Here is a 20,733-nt window from a genome sequence, read left to right as displayed (position 1 = left end):
TATTTTATTTTGTGTGGGACCACAACATGTCTCACTTGTAATCATTAGTTTAGCTCTAACATAGTTCTAAAGCTCCCTCATGAAAAAAACATTAGAGCCACATTTGCTCTATGACTGTCGCAGAGTTTGGCTGGTTTAACTGCTTTATGTACTGCAGCTATCTGAAGCTGTTATTTAAGGTGTGGCCTGCAAATACTATACACCAGCCAGCCAACCACCACAGAAGACAAGACTTTAAGAGCAAATGGCAAACTGTGATCCAAGCATCTTCGTACATCTTGTGGCATTACTGAGCTCAGGCAGTGATCACATCAATGGCGTTTACTTTCATCCTTTGAACATTTGTCTCTTCAGAAGTGTATTTGACTGGAGCAGAAGGTTTCTCCTGCCTCTAGGCAGTTCCTGTGGAGGTCTTCTTCCCCTCTGATCAATTCCCAGTGTCCCTTTGTGGGTCCTCCAACAGGCCAGCCAGGCAGACAGGCTAAGTCAGACATGCTTTATGTTAACGTTTGTCTTCCTCTGACGACCAAATGCAATTCTCCCCAGCTGGACCAAGTTTGCCTCCCTTCTCTTTATCTCCACAGTTGCAGACTTTTTTAACAACACACCACTCGATTGTCTCTGCCATATGCACGTGAACCTGTATATGTGCAGGGAAAGCATTAGGGTGTTCACGTCCCTGTGTCTATGTCTCCATTGTGATCTTCTTTTTCAGAACAATGCAGCCAGTGTGAGCCAGAACTGTAAAGAGGTCTGTGCTGCAACCAGGTGTCTCCTGAGTCGATCCCAGGGGTCCCATGTCAAACTATGCTTGACATCCTAACACATCTTACTTCTTCCACGGGAGGAGGATATGGTAAGCAGATCTGGCAACTTGAGAGGCCCCTGAAGATCAGGAGCATGCTTAAAGCACAGAAAATCATCTGTCCGTCTTTTCAGACACAGTGGCGTCAAAGTGTCTATGGAAGCACATTTTCTAAGGAACCATGAGGGAATACCATGGTGTACGGATTACAATTTTAACACCAAACAATTTTTCTGAGCAGATCTCCATTTCTTTGCACTGGCTACTGTGATTAATTTAAAAGATTTCTATCATCGTTCCCTTGAAATTATTTATTTCTTCATAATTAAAAGATTGCTCTGCCATTTTCCTTTAAACTAAGTGAGTCTATGTACTGTGGATGCTATTTGATGTTTCGTTCCAATACTAGAAATCCAATTAGTGCAACATGACTGTCATCTCAACAGATGAAATGAAAGTTCTTGATCTCAAGAAGAATCCAAAGAACTGAAAACTGAACTGACAAATGTTCGTTTATTAAAACCAAACTGTTGTTGTATACTCCTGCTTTACCAGTCTTTACAGCTGTGAGTATGGACAACGATGTCAGGTAAATGGATCATGCCTTTCTTGTGCAAGTTGCTCTTTGGTTTTAAGATATTTATTCCAAGCTTGTCTTTGAACTTGTGCTTAGCTGGTTTTCCAGATGGACGCAGAAATAACTTTAATCTCTTTCCTTCTGAGATCTTTTACTGTAGTTGGAAACATGACTTTCTAGTTAATGTAAACTCCATTTCACTGTGTTCTTAAATTGGCAGCATTTGAAGTCTACATCAAGTTAATGTAATAAAATGCTAGGCTCAGTTGCCTGCAGAAATCTAAAATCAGGTCTGCATGCCAACCCAAGTTTCCAGGTTAAATCCTCACCTAGTCTTGCCGATATTCAGTAGGACAAAGCCTCATACAGAGGCAGGGGCAGTGCTGTACAGAGAGGAAGCAGTGTTATGAAGGACATGGCTAAATATAACCTCCCCTCTCACCTCCCATTCTGTGTCAGCCACCAGTTTTACACAGCCGAGGTCCCAGTTGCATCCTAGTCAGAACCAAATAGACAGCTGGCAGTCAGTTATGTTCCCACACTTCACACTGGGAACAGGGTCCCTCAGCACCTAGCAATGTCAAATGCACCATTCACACACCCCTAAATATTTAATCAGGACAAGTAGAAGGCAATCTACTACATCCACTGTCATTAAACATTTAATGCCCAGCTGACATGATATCTAGACCTTGTCAAGAGACACATGCGATGGAGAGCTACAGACACTTGTCCTCTTTCTAGTTAAATTAAACTAACGCCACATCAAGCAATACCGAACACAACCCTCAGGCCGAGAATAGGTCAAAGTCAAGGATCTGATTCACCTACACACTGGCATACCAAAAAAAGAAACACACACACAAACTGGCAAAGGTAAACTTCGCTACAAACATTTATCATCTGTGAGAGGTGAGGCAAGGAGGAGGCTTGCGAATCCCATCAGTCATGGCTTAAGACTAAGGTTAAAAGCAAGACAGGGCAACCGCTGTTAGCGCACACAAGGACAAAGAGGGAGGACTGAGGGCTATGTGCTGGATACTGCAAAGATATGAAATCACAACCCACACAAAGGGAGTTTTTTATGGTACTGTTATGTTAAACACAGTGACACATCACACCACAAAAAGCAAGTCCTTGACCGTTAAAGGGGCCATGACAGATTTAACACATCAAAGTCTGTTTACAGGTTTTGGGCAGTACTGAGGGAGCTGAGAAACATTTGATGTAATGCCTCAAGTTAAGTTAGGGCTGAGGACTACAAGTTTGAAAATGAAAATTAAACGGTAGTGTGGAGAGAACCATATCTGCTGTAGGCTCGCAGGTTTGATGATGCATAAGCCACTCATTTAGTACCCAACTCTCCAACTGGGTTGAGTTGCATCATGGGTAATGTAGGTCAATCTTGCAATGAATGCATGTATCATATTTATTTAGACTTTTTAAAGTATTAATCATGGTCAAAAAATACAACAAAAGTGCAATGAACAATTAAATGTACAGTAAAATAAAAGGCTGTAGTTAGAAATTTCTTCTGCAATAAATCTATGTCAGGAACTTACCAAATACACTCTGCCCCTAATTTTGAAAAAAACAAAACAAAAAAAAGAGTTTTGCTGAGGGTCAACATGATCCAGCCGATGTCTGGAGGAAAATGGTGTGTGTGGTCCAAGTCAATAGTATCAGTGGAGTTAGTATACAGTATATACTATACATACAGAAACAAACAGAGATACAGATCCAGATACTGGAGGTGACCCAGCACAGTGACAGGCTGGGACGTGACTTGATTAAGAATGGCGAGGTAAGAGTGATAAAGTAGCATCTAAATCCACCCACATCCTGTGACCCTGCAATAAGTCAAACACCATTGACAGCCACACACACCATAAATAATGCCATCTGATGTTCAGCAGGATCTCCCTTCCCTCTGCTCAGGTTTACTTTCAATGTTTGACTAAATGTAAGACTAAAAGTGGAAACCTTGCTTTGGGGAAAACAAACAAAAAGCAGACATAGCCCAGATAAAAACTAATAGGATGCTAAAGGCGACTAAATCTAACTTTCTGTTCTCTATTTTCAAGCTCTCCTGGGCCACACTGAGGCAAACACAAATAACACCCACAGTGAATTCTGCCTTGTACTTGAGATAATTCATGCAATCACACCCAAACATGAACACATCATGTGAGGTTAATAGAGCAGGTGTCCACTGCAGAGCTCTCCCTGCACCCTTGGCACCCAAGCCAATATTCTCGGCTAATTTGAATAAAAAAAAATCTGCAAACATTTGCTGGACCATTTGGGCTAATGTTCAAGCTGCTGCTCTTTGACACAGTGCCACCAAGCATCTCATTTCCATTCCTGAAGGCAGCATTGCAGTCATGTGGTGGGAATGGAGAGGAATAAAGAGTGAAATTGGGCAGAGAGAAGGAATAAGGGACTGACTTTTTCTTCCTGCAGGAAGGAAAATGCTTGAGTATTCAGCTTGAAAAATACTGTAGCTTGTACATGTAAAAGTGACAGCAGAACATTGTCAAGGTCAAGGCAAAAATAGAATTGTGTTACCCTTTAAAAAAAACCTGCACAGGTGCAAGAAAGTGCAAAGAAGCACAAATATTAGACAGAGAAATGATGGTGTGGAAAATCACAAAATTGTAGTGGGGGTCTTGCGTTTTGGGTAAACACCGCAGGTATTGGCATTCCAAACATGCTTTAGAAGAAACACACTCACATTTTTTTATATATGTATTCGTCTCAGCTAATGTAAAAACCTCTTACATACTCGAGCTCACATTTCCCAACCTCCCAGCACATACAAATTAAAACAGAGGCAAACAGACAACAGTAGGATGGTCTCTTTTGGAAAAAGTAGTAAATGGGGAAAGAGGAAGGAGGCAGGAAAAACATGCTCCCATGGTGATATACCCTTGCTTTTATTCATAGCGAGAGTTTCCACTCAATTTCCTCTCTTATTTCCGAACAGTCCTGAAGATAGTATCTCTCTGTCTCTTCTTCCTTCCAAAGGCATGATGAGGGTTGCATAAAATTAGCTGCTCGACAAGGAGAACATGTCTAGGGGCAACATGGAGGACCTTATTTCCAAAGAGTCTTGACACACTCTGCTCAACCCCCCATATCCCCAAGTAACAACACAAGATCAGATAGAGAGGGGAGAGAGGCCTGTTTAAAATAGCACCCCACAGACACTCTTCTGAAGAATTCAACAAGCAGGGGGAAAAAAGGAGCAGAAATTGATTAGCTCCGCCCTGACAATTTTTTCAAAATGTTCCATCTGTCTTGTAGGTTTCAAGCACCCAAAATGAATTATGGATAAAGAATATGCATTGTGAATGTATGTTGTTTGGTTGTTTGGTTGCAGTCAAAAGGTGAATCCGTGATTTCAAACCCTTTATCAACTGGAAATAGACAGGTCAGAGCTTTGAATGCTTCATCTGCTCTCTGGTATCCACGTCCAATTACAACTCGTTCCACCAATCCCTCTCTTTCCACACTCTCACGGGCTGTCAGGTTCTGATATGGAAGGCGTTGCAATATTGAAGGTCGGTCAGTCTGCACACTTAACCTCATTTCCCAACACTCTGCTCTGCCTCTCCCAGAAGAGCCCTTTGATTGGTGTCCATTTGAAAAAGGGGCTTTGGGTTTGACTGAAGGGTACGAGGGGAAGGGGGGGGGGGAGATCGGAGCAGCCTGAGAAAAAAAGGAGATATTTGGAGCCTGACTCTTGACTGCAGTCACTTATAATGGTTTTCAATTAGCCAAGGGAAAAGACAGAGAGCTAATCTGAGCCAGCACAGGAGAACCAGTCATGCAATATTCATGTACACAAACTAACGAAAGCCAAGATTAGCCTACATATTTACATGGGGTCGTTGCTGTGTCGTCTACACATTAAGAAGGAGTCTGTTGCAGAGAGGACATTGAGAAATGGGCGATGAACTGGAGGATGATACATTGGGAAATCCAAATCAGACAGAGAGGAGATAATGAAGAGTAGAAAAAAAGATGGAGAGGGGGGGAGAAATCAAGGAGAAAAAAATGGGAGGTCAACAGGACAGCGGGAAGACCTTGAACGAAAAAGAAAATGGGATCATGAGATAAAGAGGTGAAGAAAAGCAAGAGGAGGTGCGACTCCTCAAAAGAGATTAGGGATCATCTGCATTTCGCCTTTTCATCTGTCTTCTTTGCAGTAATCATTCCTCTCCAAAGGCAGACACCAGCCCCACTCAAAATGACACCAATCTGAATGAGCGATCTTGACAAATTGGGCTGCTGGAGAGAAGAGGATGCTCTTTTAGACCGCGAAGAGGGCTGCAGACATTGGGGAGTCTACGGCAGGACAAAGATATAACTTTAATTGGTTGCTTCACTCCCCTTCCCCTAATCTCTGACCACAGAAGGGGGTGGCTGGAGAAACTGGGGCAGCAAGCACGAACAGACTCCCACACAGCAAAATGTCAGTCTGAAATGTTATGTATATGCCTCAGAACAATATGTGAAATTCATCTGCAATCCTTAGTGGGTCACAAAAGACTTTAAAGACTTCAAAGCTGGATTAAATTGTGACTGGACATACCAATTCCACACTGGCTAACTTCTTACAGAGCATTAACATTGTATGTCATACAAGAAGCTAATCGTGGGTTTAGTTTGAGAATATCCTTTGACCTTTTGTGGAGGTCTCAGAATTAATTTTATGCTCCACAGATATCTAATTTTATGCTTTTATGGATTTACACATCCACAGAATAATGGAAATGTCCTGATATTTTTTCTTCACTTAGAAGCTCAGTGTGCCTGGTGAGCTGCAAATATGTACAGTGTTGACTGCACTACCTGCTTCTGTTTCTTTTCATGACCAGGTTCTTGTGTACTTACGCTGAATAAGACTTACAGTGAAATACAATACAAGAGGGCTCAATTTCTGGCTGTTTTGAGAAAAACTCACATTCTCTTGTTTCAAAGATCCAGGGACGCTAATGAATTCACTTGCTTCCAATGTGCTGGGCTTGCAGGTTCCCCACCCTCCCCCACTCATCTCTACCTGCCTCAACTTTGGAAAATGAAATGTGAGAAATGGGCCAATTTACAGCTAAAGGCTGTTTCTTCCTCAGAGACACCGACATAAAGATGGAGTATAGATGATATGCAGAGGAAGATGTGGAGAGATGAGGCAGTCTGAATTTAGACAGAGACAAAAAAGGGAGGAAAAGATGTGAGAGAGGAAAGCAAGACGTTTGCATTAATATGAGTGTCATCTCTGAGGAAAGACAGAAGTGCTTGAATTGCATTTTTTGGCCTTTAACTTGTCTTATACAAAGAGACTGCTGCTGAAGAGCGTCTCTTGATCTTTGCAATCAGCTAGCATGACAAGAGCTGCTCAGATATTCAACAAGCAGAAACAAAAGAGGATGTCAGCATGAAGAAGTTACTTTCCTCAGAGAAGTTTGAGAGATTGGAAGAAGTTGGAAGAAGTAGGCAGAACAAAGGCGCTGGAAAGGGCGACACAAAAAATGAACATGAGGTCCTCCGCCATCTGTTCATAATTATGACTGGGGTCCATACTGCAGCTGAGACATTCTATAGCCCACCATTTCAAGGGTAGCCTGCTTACATAACTATTCATACAATGTTTCATCAATTTCTGTTAAACTGGTCCCGTGTGTTACTTACAGACTGCAGGGTAACACATGGAGGAGGTGTTAGCTGTCTGAAGACACTTGTAGAAACCAGGTCATAGTTTTCTGCAACACCACTGAATTTTGAGTCTAAATTCATTACACGTTGAAACACCTTCAGCGCCTCAGACAGACTTGGTGGCAGTTTCAGGGAAGTGCTGAAGAATGGCAGAGACTAGGCTTTCTGAATGCCCTGACATCACATCTGTTAACTCGTCAAAACAGCTTTGAGAGGATGAGACCAGAAGGTTGAGGAGATGGGTGGGCTGCTGGGAGGGGTTTCATTTCTAACCCCCCCCCCCACACACATACACCCACACACACACACACACACACACACACACACACACACACATTACACACTCCCTTCCTCCAGGGACAAGTTACATTTCCATTTGATCGGAACTGGAAACCAGCATCTGTAATTAGATTACAAATAGATAGACAGAATGAGAAACAAAAATCTTAATTAACTCAAACCAAATTCTAATCAGGTTTCATGAGTCCCCCTTCTTTCAACAACCTCCAAGCTGAATCCTCACACAAACCTCCTGGGACTCACCATCATACCAGCCAAGAAGAGACGGGCACTCAAACAAGATCATTTGACGCTAATTTCCCAAACAGGAAAGCACTTAAAGATGCACTCTGATTGAGACAACTAAGCCTCTTGCATCAATAGCTGATGAGAGAAAGAAACTGAAGAGACAGAATGAGCGGTGGATGGAGGTTGAAAAACGTCTTTCTGTATTGTGTTGTTTCATCTACATTTCCTGAGATGAGCAGTTTCCTGTGCCCGGGCGACAGTTTCCGTCATGGCGGAAACTGTGACGGGGAATTAAATGAGGGTCTCTTTATGGGAACGGGGACAAGTGGCTGTGATAACAGTCAAAGAGGTGTCTCTGAAGGAGTGTCGCTAGCCACATTCGCATCTCCATTATCTGTCAACCTGCCACTCCATCTGTTTGTTTGCAACATGGTGCTCTAAAGACTGACAATCTGCGCTTACAAAAAAAAACACGTGTCACATTTAGCATGGGATGAGGAAAAGCTGCACCCTTAACGTGGCGCATTGATCTGCAATTTGCTTTTCTTCAACATTTTCATCAGTTCCTAATTATTTCTCCTGTGGAGTAAATAAAGATTTTCAAAGTATTTTATCAAAACAGTCTCGCCGACAGTCATCAGACTGACAGCTCAATCACGCAGCCATTATATTTGTCTCTCACTTTGATTAGAAATCCGTTACAAATGTCAAGCCAGGTTTTGTATTTTCCAGACGAAAGCACAGCAAAAAAAGGGGCAGACATTTCTGAAACATGAAGAGCAAGAGATTACATGTCAAACTGTTTCCCCTCGCTGTAACTTCAACAATAAGACACCCAAAATTCTACTCCTCAGAAAGTAACTATCAGTCCTTATGTATTAACAAAGTCCTAAATAAAATACTTTTTTAATCATTCTTGCCAAACCCTGCTCCTTTTATCAAATGTAGAATCATAGCACCATCGACAAATCCGCTTATTTAATTAGAATCTTAACACATAGCCAAAAAGACACACTTGAAAACACCAACTGGCAGAAAAAGACCAGGCATTGTCAACACATTTGCGGCAAACAGAATTTCACCAAATCAAAGTGGGTCCTTTGGGATCCAGCCACACTGGCACATGCAGGACTGCTTTAATTTCCAAACACCTGCTCTCTCTCTCTACTTAAACGGCAAAATACAAGCAGCATAAAGCTATTCTTCCTCTCCAGCAAACAACCGCAGCCAACCCATCTCCCTCGAGTGTACCCATGCATGTGTGTGTGTGTGTGCGTCAGAAGAGCCACCATCACAGCAGCCTGCACCTGCTCTGCCTGAGGCCCCGCACTGTTAGCTGTGAACAGCAGCTCGATGCAGAGACTGAGGAATGAGGGGACGGAGTGATAGAAAGCTGAGGGGAAAAGATTTGTTGCTAAATGTCAACAGTTTGGCTCAAAACAACTAAATAGCATTTAAGGATCTAATATGAATTCATATTAGTCTAAAAGATAGCAGTTGAGCTTGTGTGCACCACAACAATATTAATAATACAACATCTTATTTGTCTTGAGGAAAATAAAACCTAATGATCCCAGGTAACAAGTTCATGTGTGCAAGCTCGGCCTTGCAGAGACCTGCTGAAGAAGGACAGCTTAGCCTGTTTGCTTCTGCTGCCGGTCAGACCCTGATGGACACATGCAGGCGTGTTCACTGACAAGACTCAGGCACGGATAGTTTCACATGTCCGAATGCCAGCCAGCATCTTCGTGTTATAATGTCCCCCGGGCACAGTTGTAAAACTGTGCAATGCCCTGCAGCAACAAACGAGAAGCATTCAGTGTCTGTAAAGTACCGGTATAATACATCTGTTCATTATAACACAAGGCTCAGCAGTCTGAGTCAGCATCTCAGCACCTGAACCTGAGCTTCATCTACACCTAATAGGGCAGCTGCACTGTACTATTCTGTCAAAGATAGCCTACTAGTGCAGCATTTAGCCTGGCAAATACAATAACAGCAACTGCAGCCTTCACAACTAAAAACACATTATTCATTCGAAGAGAGAGAAAGGGGCTCACACATAATCCCAAATGTAAATTGGGAGGGTAATTTCACACCTGAAGCGTTACACCAACTGTTGTGTGCCAAGTTATGATGTTTTGTTCCAATGAGTGATTATGTTTCTTTTTTCCAGTCCTCATTGAAGCAGCTGGAACGAGTGCATTTACCAGTTTTTATTGCAGAAGACAGAGTAGCATTCATAGCATTTAACATGTTCAGTTCAGCATGATTTCATCCTGCAGAACACCCAGACAGGTGGCAAAGGAGGCAAACACATTTTACATGGCTATAAAGGCAGCCATTACTTAAAATAATGTAACGTCACACCATAGACATTGTGTCTGGTGGGCCCCTGAAGCAGTGTTCAGCCTAGTATGGTATATTTAAACAGTTAAGAAGGCGCTGATGCTTAAAATTTCACAGTGGTAACTGGAGCACTCGACAGACTGCTGAACAATCTGCGCTCTAATGTGGCCTCTGACCCCAGTCGCAGGAAAATAGATCAAGAGAGAGGACTGGAGGAAGGGATACCAGACTGAAGGAACAGGTACAGTGTTTAAGCATTGCTGATGGATGATGATATTGCAGAGGTTCCATAAATCATATCCTATCTGACATGAGGATATCGCTCATCTGTCAAGACAACAATTTTCCAAGAGACTTCAAGAAAAATGCAGAAAATTGCATTTAAATGGACAATTGAATGTTTACAAAAACATCAATGGCCACACAAAACGATCTTTCACGTCTTGTATTTTTTACACAGTAAAAGTAAATGGAAATTTAAGAGAGCTGGGAGGGTAACGAACAACTTTTTCAGGTTGGAAACAGAGGAATAAGAAAGGAGTGACAATGAGGTGGGAGGAGACAAAAGACAGCAGTGTATTGTACATAGGTATTGCTCAATTAGACTGAAACAGCACCCACCCATACTAAAAAATATAAAATCTATGAGGCATGGGGTCATTTAATATAGTGTGGGGAGGATAGGGTGTACCACCAAGGATTGTCTGTAGTCCTCATTACTGAATCTACCTCAGCGTGCCTGTCAGTCACCACCTGTCTGTCTGCCTTGTTAAGGGTGCTGGAATCATAAATCTCCCTTAGGAGACAAGCCCACAGTGTGCATGGAAGAGCTTCTACCCACATATATCTCAGCAACTATAAACATATGCCTGATATAAGTATCCCACTATGAGCCTCATATAAATAAATCCAAACTCACAAGAAAGAACATCAGCTAAACCGAGCCCTGAGAGACAGAAATGGCTCGGCACCATTCCTCTTTCCTTCCTGCAAGATTTTACAGCCGGCAGTAAAAACCTTTCTTAGTTACCCTTGCCCCATTCAGCATGGCAAGAAAAGCAAAAGGGGGGAGGGCCAGACAATCCACAGTGACGGTGAGGGGAACTGAAACAATCTGATTTGGGCTTGGTTGTGCCTGTGACCCCTGAAGAAGCACTCTGCTGAAGCCGTTTGTGTGTGTCTGTTACGCTGTTTGACTGCAAAAACACACACAGCACCTTCTCCTTAAGACTGAAAGGGAGAGAAGGGCTCAGACTAATCCTGTTTGCCTCTCTCTTGGACTTTGTACCATTTATCCAAGTGGGCAGTAGTCATGAAGATTCACGGGTTAATTGACTCTGTTTTTTCATGGTCAATAATCATCAATAATCCACACAAGGACTAGACATTGACCACTCGTTTGCCAGACCAGGGCGTCAATCCGGGGAATGGGATGTGTCTGGACCAGGCTACATGTAGGCTATAGCTAAGCCATGGACACACTCCTGGAAAATTGAGCCTTCAAAGACCGGCTTATGAATCCCATCTCTGACAAAAGAAGAGATGGAATTAGTAGGATTTAGGGGCGTCAGCAAGAGGCAGGGGGTATTAGTGTTGCTCTTTACACGTCTCCATCCAGACTGGATAGCAGGCCCTCTTTAGAACACACTAGCAGCCAATGTCTGTCACAACAAACAGCACTGCATGGACGGAGACAGCTGCAGGGTCTGAAGACTGAGCTGATACTATACTCAACACACTGGAACTGGTCCAGTATGGAGTTATAAAGGAATGTTGGGACTGTGGTTTTGGCAGCTGTGCTCTGATAAAATGTTGTGAAACAGAGACAACTATGCATGTTTTTCAGGCCATATGCTGAATGGATGTGTCGCTGGTGCCTTTGACAGCCCTTATTCAAAACATATTTTAGCCAGCTTAAGTCTGAAACACTGGCCTCCTTCAGTACACGAGCGCCTTAGTACATAATTCAAAAGCTTAAGCGATGAAAAGAATGGAAAGAATAGAGCTTAAGTTTCAGAGGACTGTTCTACCTCATAGAACAAGGAAATTTGCTCCTATTGATGTGGTCCATCAAGTCAGGTCCACTTTATTCCCCATGGGGGCACCCAGAGTCAGGCACCTACTGAGCCCTGCTGACCACACCCCTGGAACAATGACCTCAATAAACTCAAACAGAGCTCCATTTGCTCAAACAGAAGCACTGGGGGGTAGAGGAAAGCTGTAGCAAATCTGAAATGAGTGCTCTGAGGCTCGGAGGAAAATATTACAAATGGACTGTTGTACACATAAATCAATCTTTGCATTTACCACTTGCTATCCAAAAATCCATCTCCTCACACACAGTGGTGTGCACAGGTCGCAGGAATGAGGATTAATGAGAGCAGGTTGGCCCAGTCACTTTTGTCCCTATTGTTTCTCCTGTTGTATTTTGACAGTGGATTCCCAAGAGTGCTTTACTGGGCCATATGCCTGCAGCCTGTGCATACTGCAGACCACTGCGTCACAATAAGAGCAAGGGAAGGCCTTGCGTTCCAGGAGGTTCTTCTCTCCATCCTCCATCTCTGTCCGGCTCTCCCAATGGGAGGCAGTGGACTGGGATTAACAGAGCGAGTGCAGGACATAAATTTCAGCGGTATTGCTGAGTCGCTGTTCCCTCATGCAACACCCCCCCTCCTTACCTGACTCAATCCCCCCGCCCCCATCCACTATCTTTTCCCATCCCAGGAGGATGGACCAGGGGGCTGGCCATGCAACCACATCCCGTTCCACTCGGCATGCTGGGCCATAAATACTACGCAGCATCAGGAACAGCAGGTGCTATCACTCCCTATCATTAATTATCCCTGCTGCATCACTCTAGGGCCTCTCACTCCTAAACTCCAAATCTCTATCTAATGCACCATCTTATTCTCTAGTCTTTCCCATTCTCTCTTGCTTCCTCAAATTCCAACCATGTCTACAGCAATTCCATTTCATCTACTCAATGTCCACCCATCCTTATTCCCAACCATCCTACAATCTACCCTCGATTCATTTGTTGGCTGATGTAGCTCAATCTTTGTCCAGCACTCTCAGCTTCTCCCTAGTGATTCTTTCCCCCACTGACAGCCATGCTGGTAACCTTCTCTCTTCAGACGCGTGCCTTCCAGCACTTCTCACTTTTTGACAGATTTTCCCTTGCTGTAAATGTATTCCAAAACTGCTATGCCACCACCAGCCAGGAGACGTCACATGGACTGTGGGAGCTCTGGGGGGAGAGATAGCTCCTTTTGTCCCCATAGGAGAGCTCATAAATAATACCGAATCAAAGAGGAGAAGCCACACGAGTAACTCCCCAAGGTGAAAAGCCAATGAACCCGGTTAAAGATGTGAGCGTGTGCTTGCTGTTGGTGAAGGTCCGGGCTCCAATGAGTCAGGCCTCTGAAAACTGAGCAGGCCATCCTGTCGCTCTCAGGTGAGAAGGCCTCATGTCAACCCACAGAAACATCTGGCAAAACCACAAAAACAAACAATCACTTCCTCCTGACTTGGTCACGCTGCCTCAAGGCATAATGTGAACTCTAAATTCAGAGCCTGGCTTTGTAACATGAACCTATCCAATACATTATCAGGTTGTGAGAAATTCTGCCCAAGACTGAACAAGGTGATGATGACATAAAAACACATCTGGCAGAAAAGAAGAAAAGAAGTATTGAATGTGTTTTAAATTTAGCAAACATCATTTTATGGAAAAGTAAAAACCAGAGTTAAACTTAGCGTCTGATACAGACCACCCGTTTAAATAACACAGACAAATGCCAAACCCCAGTAGCATCCATAATTCATGTCCAAATCACTATGAACTTCTGCGCACACATGCACAAACAAAGCAACTGTGATTTCTGGTACCTTGTCTTGAAACCCAACAATCCCACAGGTTCTTAGCTTTGAATACAACTTAAAGGCTTTGCCTCAGGCCAGTTACTGTCCATATTTTCTTCAAATACAGCATGACCACAGTGGACTGCCTTAGCCACTGCTGCACCTAGTCCTACCTCATGTTTAGTTTAGGAACAGCAAGAAACTTTCAAGTAAGCATTCATAACCCTCACAAACACAAAACAAAGGTGTCTCTCTTCTTTAAAAGGAAACAGCTACGAGTACATTGTTTCACTTAGCTTTTAAGGTCAATCAACAAGAAAAATCTCTGCAGAAAACCCTGATAATCAATGGGCACACCTAATCAAACCATTATCAGAAACTCATGTCTGTGGCAGCGTTTACTCACATTTCCCCTTCAGCATTTAACATTGTGTAACACACACTCAGAGCAACTGCACCAAACAGCATGGAAAAGAAAGTTAATCACACAAATCCTTTGGGATATTTTTTTACTCTTTCTCCTTCCCGTACAGATAAGCCTTGTGCCAGCAACATTAAGGGAAGTACTTTCTTTTCACTGCAACATCACAGATGTGGAATTTTGCGTCATTAGTGTAATCCATTATGAAGAGGTGGACAGGACACTCGGCTCAAATCAATTTGATTCTCCTACACTTTCTATTGATCCTACCATCACTTCAAGTGGAGCAGAGAGAAAGACTGAGCTGATAAACAAGAAGCTAGAATAGGAACATTCAAGGAATCCTTTGTGACATTATTGTGTGTGGACTTTCTAAAGAGTAGTTTGCATTGTGAAGAAATCATTTTCTTGACAATGTGAAGCATAATTACGGTTTCTATTCTAACCGCTACGTTCAATACCTAAACACAGCAGAGTCCCATCAATGAAGCAGAGTTCAGGGTGAAGGAACAACGATTTCTGCTCTCAGTGTTTGTGTTCATAATTATGCATCCAGAGAATCCAACATCGCATAAAGGTTGATTAATCAACATCAAACAAAACAGAGGAACTATTTTCCTCCTTGATGTGAGCCACCAAAAAGAGATCTCCCACCTGCTCACCGCTGTAAAATCTGCGATGAAAAAATAATCTACATCTGAATGAGAGTTACTGTCATGATTTGTTCAAGTTGAGCACATATGACTTCAGTGTGGCTTTGAATTGATTCCTGCAGTGGGGAAAGGCTCTTCATCCTCAAAGGGGGGTCTCGTGGATGGTTTTTGGCAGATACACTGCGCAGCTGTGGAAATCATCAGGGCATTCTCACAACTTTTATATTCACTGTTGATAATTCAGCATTAAAGAGCTCGGTAATAATAATTTCCTTTCGTTTCAATTTACAGGATGAGCTTATCTACATGACTGACACTTAAAGAAATGACACCTTACTAGAAAAAAGATAGTAATTTAGACAAAGATTAGCCATGTCACCATGATAATCCAAATTTAAGTGTGCTTTTATGACTGCCAGCAGCAGGGGTTAAACTATTCCTGTAACTCAAATCCAAACCTGGGTGGTTATAAAGAAATATGGTTGTCATTTCTCAGCTGAGAAGGCAGAAATATTTGGTCAAAAAAAAAGTTGAAACAAGTGTTTTGGGTGAAATAAAGTTCAGAATGATGCGAAACAGCCCAGCAGAAGAAGAAAAGTTGCTCATCCTTTTCTTTCCTTTTTTTTTTTTTTCTTGGATTCTAGACCAGTACAGAGCTCACTTCTGCAAAGGAAAGCTGCTTCTCATCAGACAAGCGCCCCCTGCTGGTACAACTCCTAACCATAGGCATGTCAGTGCTACCATTTTTTTTATAGACCCCAGATGATTTTCAGACATTTTCCATGTTGTAATATTCCAAGGCTACAAAAAATGGAGCATTAAGAGAAAGCATGAGGAATGCAAATCAGCCTAAGCAAGAAGTGCGTAATCCTGAAAGAAAACAAGACACATTTTAGACCTTTTTAAAAATCATCTGAAGGATGTTTTAAAGGAGGAGTACCAGTTCAATCTAAACTTTTAAGTAGGCTATATCTTACTGGGGGGCAATGTTTTGATCTATATTTATCAATCTCAGAAAGTTATGTTCTATTCAGATATGGACTCAGTATTCAACAGTTTCTCTACACAACTCCAGATATTCTAAAGGGTGAATCACTGTCTTTATCAGTCCAGATAAAGAATGTCTGTCTGCCTGATGTTGTTAGTATAGGTGAGGATCATACTAATAGTAGTTTTAAAATAAAAGATTACACAATTAACACATTTTATAGTCATTGGTAAGCTCTATTAATATTTAGGTAGATTACAGATCTTATACAGTGCAGTGCACAACAGCTGATTGCTTTGCTTCTCGGAGTCGAAACAGACTGGAGCAGAAAGGCTATAAATAGTGAGAGAGATATAGTTCAAAGGGAATACAAACTAGTTTATTACTATAACCTCTTCTCTGGCTACAGTTCAGTGCAGTACACAGCCGTTCTTGTCACTACTATCTAAAAGATCTACCATTAGTAGCCTCAACGCAAAGGGAGAGCATCAGCCTGTGAGCGAGCACCTTTTCTCCAACTTGTGATCAAGCACACAAACGTTATTTAAAGCCATAATAGAAAAAAAACCATTACTGTCAGACTCACCTTCTTCCGGGGCTGCCATTTCATCATATTTGTAAACCTAAATTGAACAGCATTAAGATATTATATGAGATAGGAATGTAGAGTCAAAGAAATCCAGGGCGCAAGTCATGCTGCCTCGCGACTTCCCACAATTTTGCAGCAGATTTTCTCCAAGAAGCGATGCATGGTGATGTGCGAGTCTCAGCTTTGCGGCAATTTTAGGCAAGAGACAGCGCAGTCCACACAAATCAGACAGCGGTTAAATCCACAGATGAGGTCGGAGAATAAATCAGAGACACATGGTGTCGACTGACAGTGTTTGGAGGAAAGGTTCCAGTGCGTAAATCCAAAGAACGAGTCCGTTATCAACCCACTCCCTCCTCACTCGGCACGCACGGTCGGCGCCTCCAGGACCAATCCGGGCTGTGTATGAAGGAAAATTAATTCTTAAACTTTTCCAAATGAAGTAGAAAGTCTACAACGTATGTCCTGTGCTCTTCGAACCAGAGGGGAGGACCGGAAGGCTAGGTGTGTGCCAAAATGCCGTCCTAATCATCACAGTGGTCAAATCCCGTTTTCCTTCGACAGGAACACACTTTTAGTTTTCTTGGAGAAAGAGTCAAACAGAACCCGGCGGAGACAGCGCGACAAGCAGAGGGATTACTTTTAGGGGGAGGAGGGGATACAACCTCCCCGGAAAAAAATTCCTGGAATTTCTGTGAGGAGCTGGGAGGAAATCCTTATTCCTACAACAGCAACAAACTGGACTCTAGCTTTTCAGATGACTTCCCTCCCTGCGCTCCTCCAGCTTTGCAGTTAGCTGACTTGGAGCGGAGGAGCTGAGCAGGAGGAGGCTGCAGGGTCATAGCGCCGCCGGTCAAAAAAAAAAAAAGTGCGCTTTACATGTACGCACCAAAGCGTCGCTGCTGTCCAGACAGGAAGCAGGCTGTGTTTTGGTGAGGTGCTCAAGGACACTTTTTCTACAGTGGGTATTTAACCTCAGATAGGACTCTGTCTAGCTCCGTTCAACAATAACGTTTGTCAGTCAGTCCAACATGCAGTGGTCTATCCATTATTTAATACCCGGCTTTGGTGAAGCAATGGGTGAAATAACAACCCCTGTTTGGTTTAAAAAAACGAAATTTGTCTAACTATAACAGTATTGTTGATATATGACACCCCCCCCCCCCCCCCCCCCCCCATTAGAATTTAATTGTAGATAACTCAACACAAAGCAGGACCTAAAACATGCAATCAATATTATTTATAATCATGTGCGATGACGTTTAATATAATACTCTTACACAGGTGATGTCCTGATCTCACTGCCTACACAGTTGTGGGGGCCATTGGGGACCTGGGTCTGGTTCTGTCTCAAATACTACCTCTAAGTATCACTGCCAATACTGTCACTATAATTACCCTTACTGTTGTACTGAGCTTCCTTTGTTACTTTGCTTATTGTACTTCTATTTTTAGGCTCCGTTTCTTTGAATTTGACCCCAATCTACTTGTGGACACACTGAATCTTTGTTTTCATGCAGCCATAACTTCCAGTAATAGTAGTCCTGGTTGAATTGGCTTTTTGTGTGCTACAAGCATGCAAACTGTTGTTTTTCTTTTTTTTCTGTGTTGTTGCTGTGAGTTGATTGTTGTCCAAACTGTATGTTGCTGTGAAGACGAGTCGTCCCTTGGGGACAATAGTCATCTGTAATGTTGGAGGCAACCTGGCACTAGAATTTTCCTTAAGGATTCACACAGTTCTATCTAATCTTACCTTATTTTAAATATATGTACTGTTTATTTATAATCAACTGGCTGTAAGAAATCCTAACAGCCTATTTACTTGCTTTAGGTTCTCCTTCGTCACACTGTTGCATTTTAACAATTAAAATGACTGCATATTTCCACCTTTAAATCTATTATGGGGTCACTAAAGATCTTTATATGTATATATTTTTCATAATATGGGCCTATGTGTCTAAAATAAAAAAAGTAAAGATTACAGAATTCCATTAAGTTGCAATCTTGTTTTACACATTAAAAAGGGTGACAATATCTATCAGCTCATCTGGTCAATGAAAACCAAACAATGCCACTCAAGTTCACTTCATTTAAACTGTAATGATAATGACTAAAAGAGATCAGTATATCTTCTGCTAGTATTTCTACTGCTGACATCCTTGCAGCACTGATTAAAAGAAGTAACTATTATTATGGTTGTTTTGGTGTGAACTTGCATAAAAGAGATGATTCACAAAGGATGGAGAGCCTTGGGTGCTGGAGACAACTTAAGCCCTGTTCATGCACACTTTCCCTGCTTCCTTCCTCTGAGAGCAGCTGTCACGTAGAGTGTAGTGTGTAATATTTTACTGCACACAGCCATCAGATGCAGAACGCCGCCAGAAATATTTGTGTGGCATCATTGGCCAAAGAGAAAATATCTGCGGCTTGAAAAATGCACTTTTTATCGTTAATTTTGGAACTTGGCTGAATAAAACTAAAAACAGCGGACATGGTTATTCTGGCAAGAAACCTCTGACCACAATCAGAGCCCCAGTCTCAAAATGAAAACAGTTTTAAAGCAACATAAAACCAGCACATTCATCATTGAGATATGTGACAGCATTATTACAGTAACTACATTACTGTTTATTGAGTCATCTTAAAGTTAAAGCAAGGCGAATCAAAGTAAAGGGTCGATACTGAAGTGAGGTGAAATCAGTTTAAACTATAAGGCTGTGATTTAAATTGGTTTTGGTAATGGATTCTATGGAGCTGTGAGCTGGTCAATAAACTGGTGTCTATTCAGGGTCAGTGGGGTGCAAGGTGCACCTAAAGGCTACTCAGATAACAAAAGATCAGAGGGAGGAGGGGGGTAAGGTGACATATGGCCACATGGACAAACTCCTGCTGTGCACAGAGAGACCAGGAGACACAGAGTAATCCACATGGATGAACATGAACAAAATGCTGGACTCTTCCTCCACAGCCACAGCTGGCACCCAACAGGAGAGGAACAAACACCCAAAAAAGGCTTCAGTTTGGAGATACCCCTATCTAAACAAAGCAGAATTGTCTTTTTAATCATTTAAATTTATATAAGTACAGTATAGAGAGTTACTTCTTTAGACTTTAACAATATACCCCTACACAAGTGTATACATTTTAACACACCATATGTATCGATCAAACATGGAAAAGGAAATCGAAATTCCCCAAAAACATTGTGCTAAAGTCTGTGATTTTTTTAAAGTTAGGAGAACAATGACCAAACGATGTTATTTATTTGTACCGTAACTGTTTTAATAAAAGATGATTATTAGAGTTTTTTGATCCGCCTTCTGAGATCAGCCTGTAACAGGAACACACGAGCATTATGACAGTGTGTGGTCAAGCACTGTGTTCAAAACAACAGTTTAAAACAGGAGGCATCCTCATGTGTTGTAATTTTTAAATTCCATTCTTTTGATATGGCTTACTTCTCTTATGTCCGGCGAGTGTCTGAGTCCTGTTGGGTTTGTGTTAGAAACATAACACCAGGATACTTTTTTTTGCTTTTATGTTCCCTTTAAACCACAAACACTCACACACTGAAGTCCCACCATCTAAAGCAGGTTTACACAAGAGATTGTTTCATAAAAGTCACGTTTGAAGATCAATAAGAGGCCACTTCAGCGAGCTGTTCAGCAACAGTCTGTTGGTAGTGAAGCCTGTCATCTGGCATCTCCATACAGAAGCAGGCTCCCCGTGCATGCCTCTGGTTTCCCAATCAGAGCCGCACAGGAAATCAGACTCCAGCCCTCTGAGGGAAACAAAAACCCCCCTCACTTTCTTTTTTTTTTTTTTCCACAACTTGGAGTCGTTCAAAAAATTGTGTGCTTCCTTTTCTTGTTCTTGCCAATCATGCCCTCAAAAATGTCTCTGCTGGGTTTTTCTGATCGTGGCTGGTTTCATGACTGTTATTTATACTGCTGTATGGAATTTTTCTTAAACAAATGTTGCACAAAAATAACAACTGACTTACGTTAAATGTAGAATCTTCTTCGTTGTACCGCAGGCTATCTTTGAACCAAAACCTGTGTTTTCAATGTCACAGTCAGTGTAGCTGCTTGTTACCAACAACTGACAAAGAAAGTGAAAACATGGTTTATTTTAAGGTTTTCTAACAACAGGATGGCCTCAGCATTGTGAATGGAAATAGTAACCATTAGAATTGCTACCGCCACTGATTAAATTAATCGTAATTTCTCCCTTTAAAATGTCTT

General features: G+C 42.1%; 1 protein-coding gene across 3 annotated transcripts in view; it reads right to left on the bottom strand.

Annotated features, from left to right (window-relative positions):
• LOC132974027 (tetratricopeptide repeat protein 28-like) overlaps positions 1 to 20,733 on the bottom strand; it is a 164,650-nt gene that overhangs the window by 97,539 nt on the left and 46,378 nt on the right. The window contains exon 1 of one of the 3 annotated variants that reach the window (XM_061037786.1): positions 16,487 to 17,311. The exons of the other annotated variants lie outside the window; for them this stretch is intronic. Within the exon in view, the coding sequence (XP_060893769.1) occupies positions 16,487 to 16,513 (27 nt within the window). The 5' untranslated portion in view covers positions 16,514 to 17,311. Of the gene's footprint in view, positions 1 to 16,486; positions 17,312 to 20,733 lie in introns of those variants that run through there. 3 annotated transcript variants of the gene reach the window in all.

The sequence above is a fragment of the Labrus mixtus genome, chromosome 5, assembly GCF_963584025.1.
Source record: "Labrus mixtus chromosome 5, fLabMix1.1, whole genome shotgun sequence".
Taxonomy (NCBI): domain Eukaryota; kingdom Metazoa; phylum Chordata; class Actinopteri; order Labriformes; family Labridae; genus Labrus; species Labrus mixtus.
This window is presented reverse-complemented; position numbering and strand designations above follow the sequence as displayed.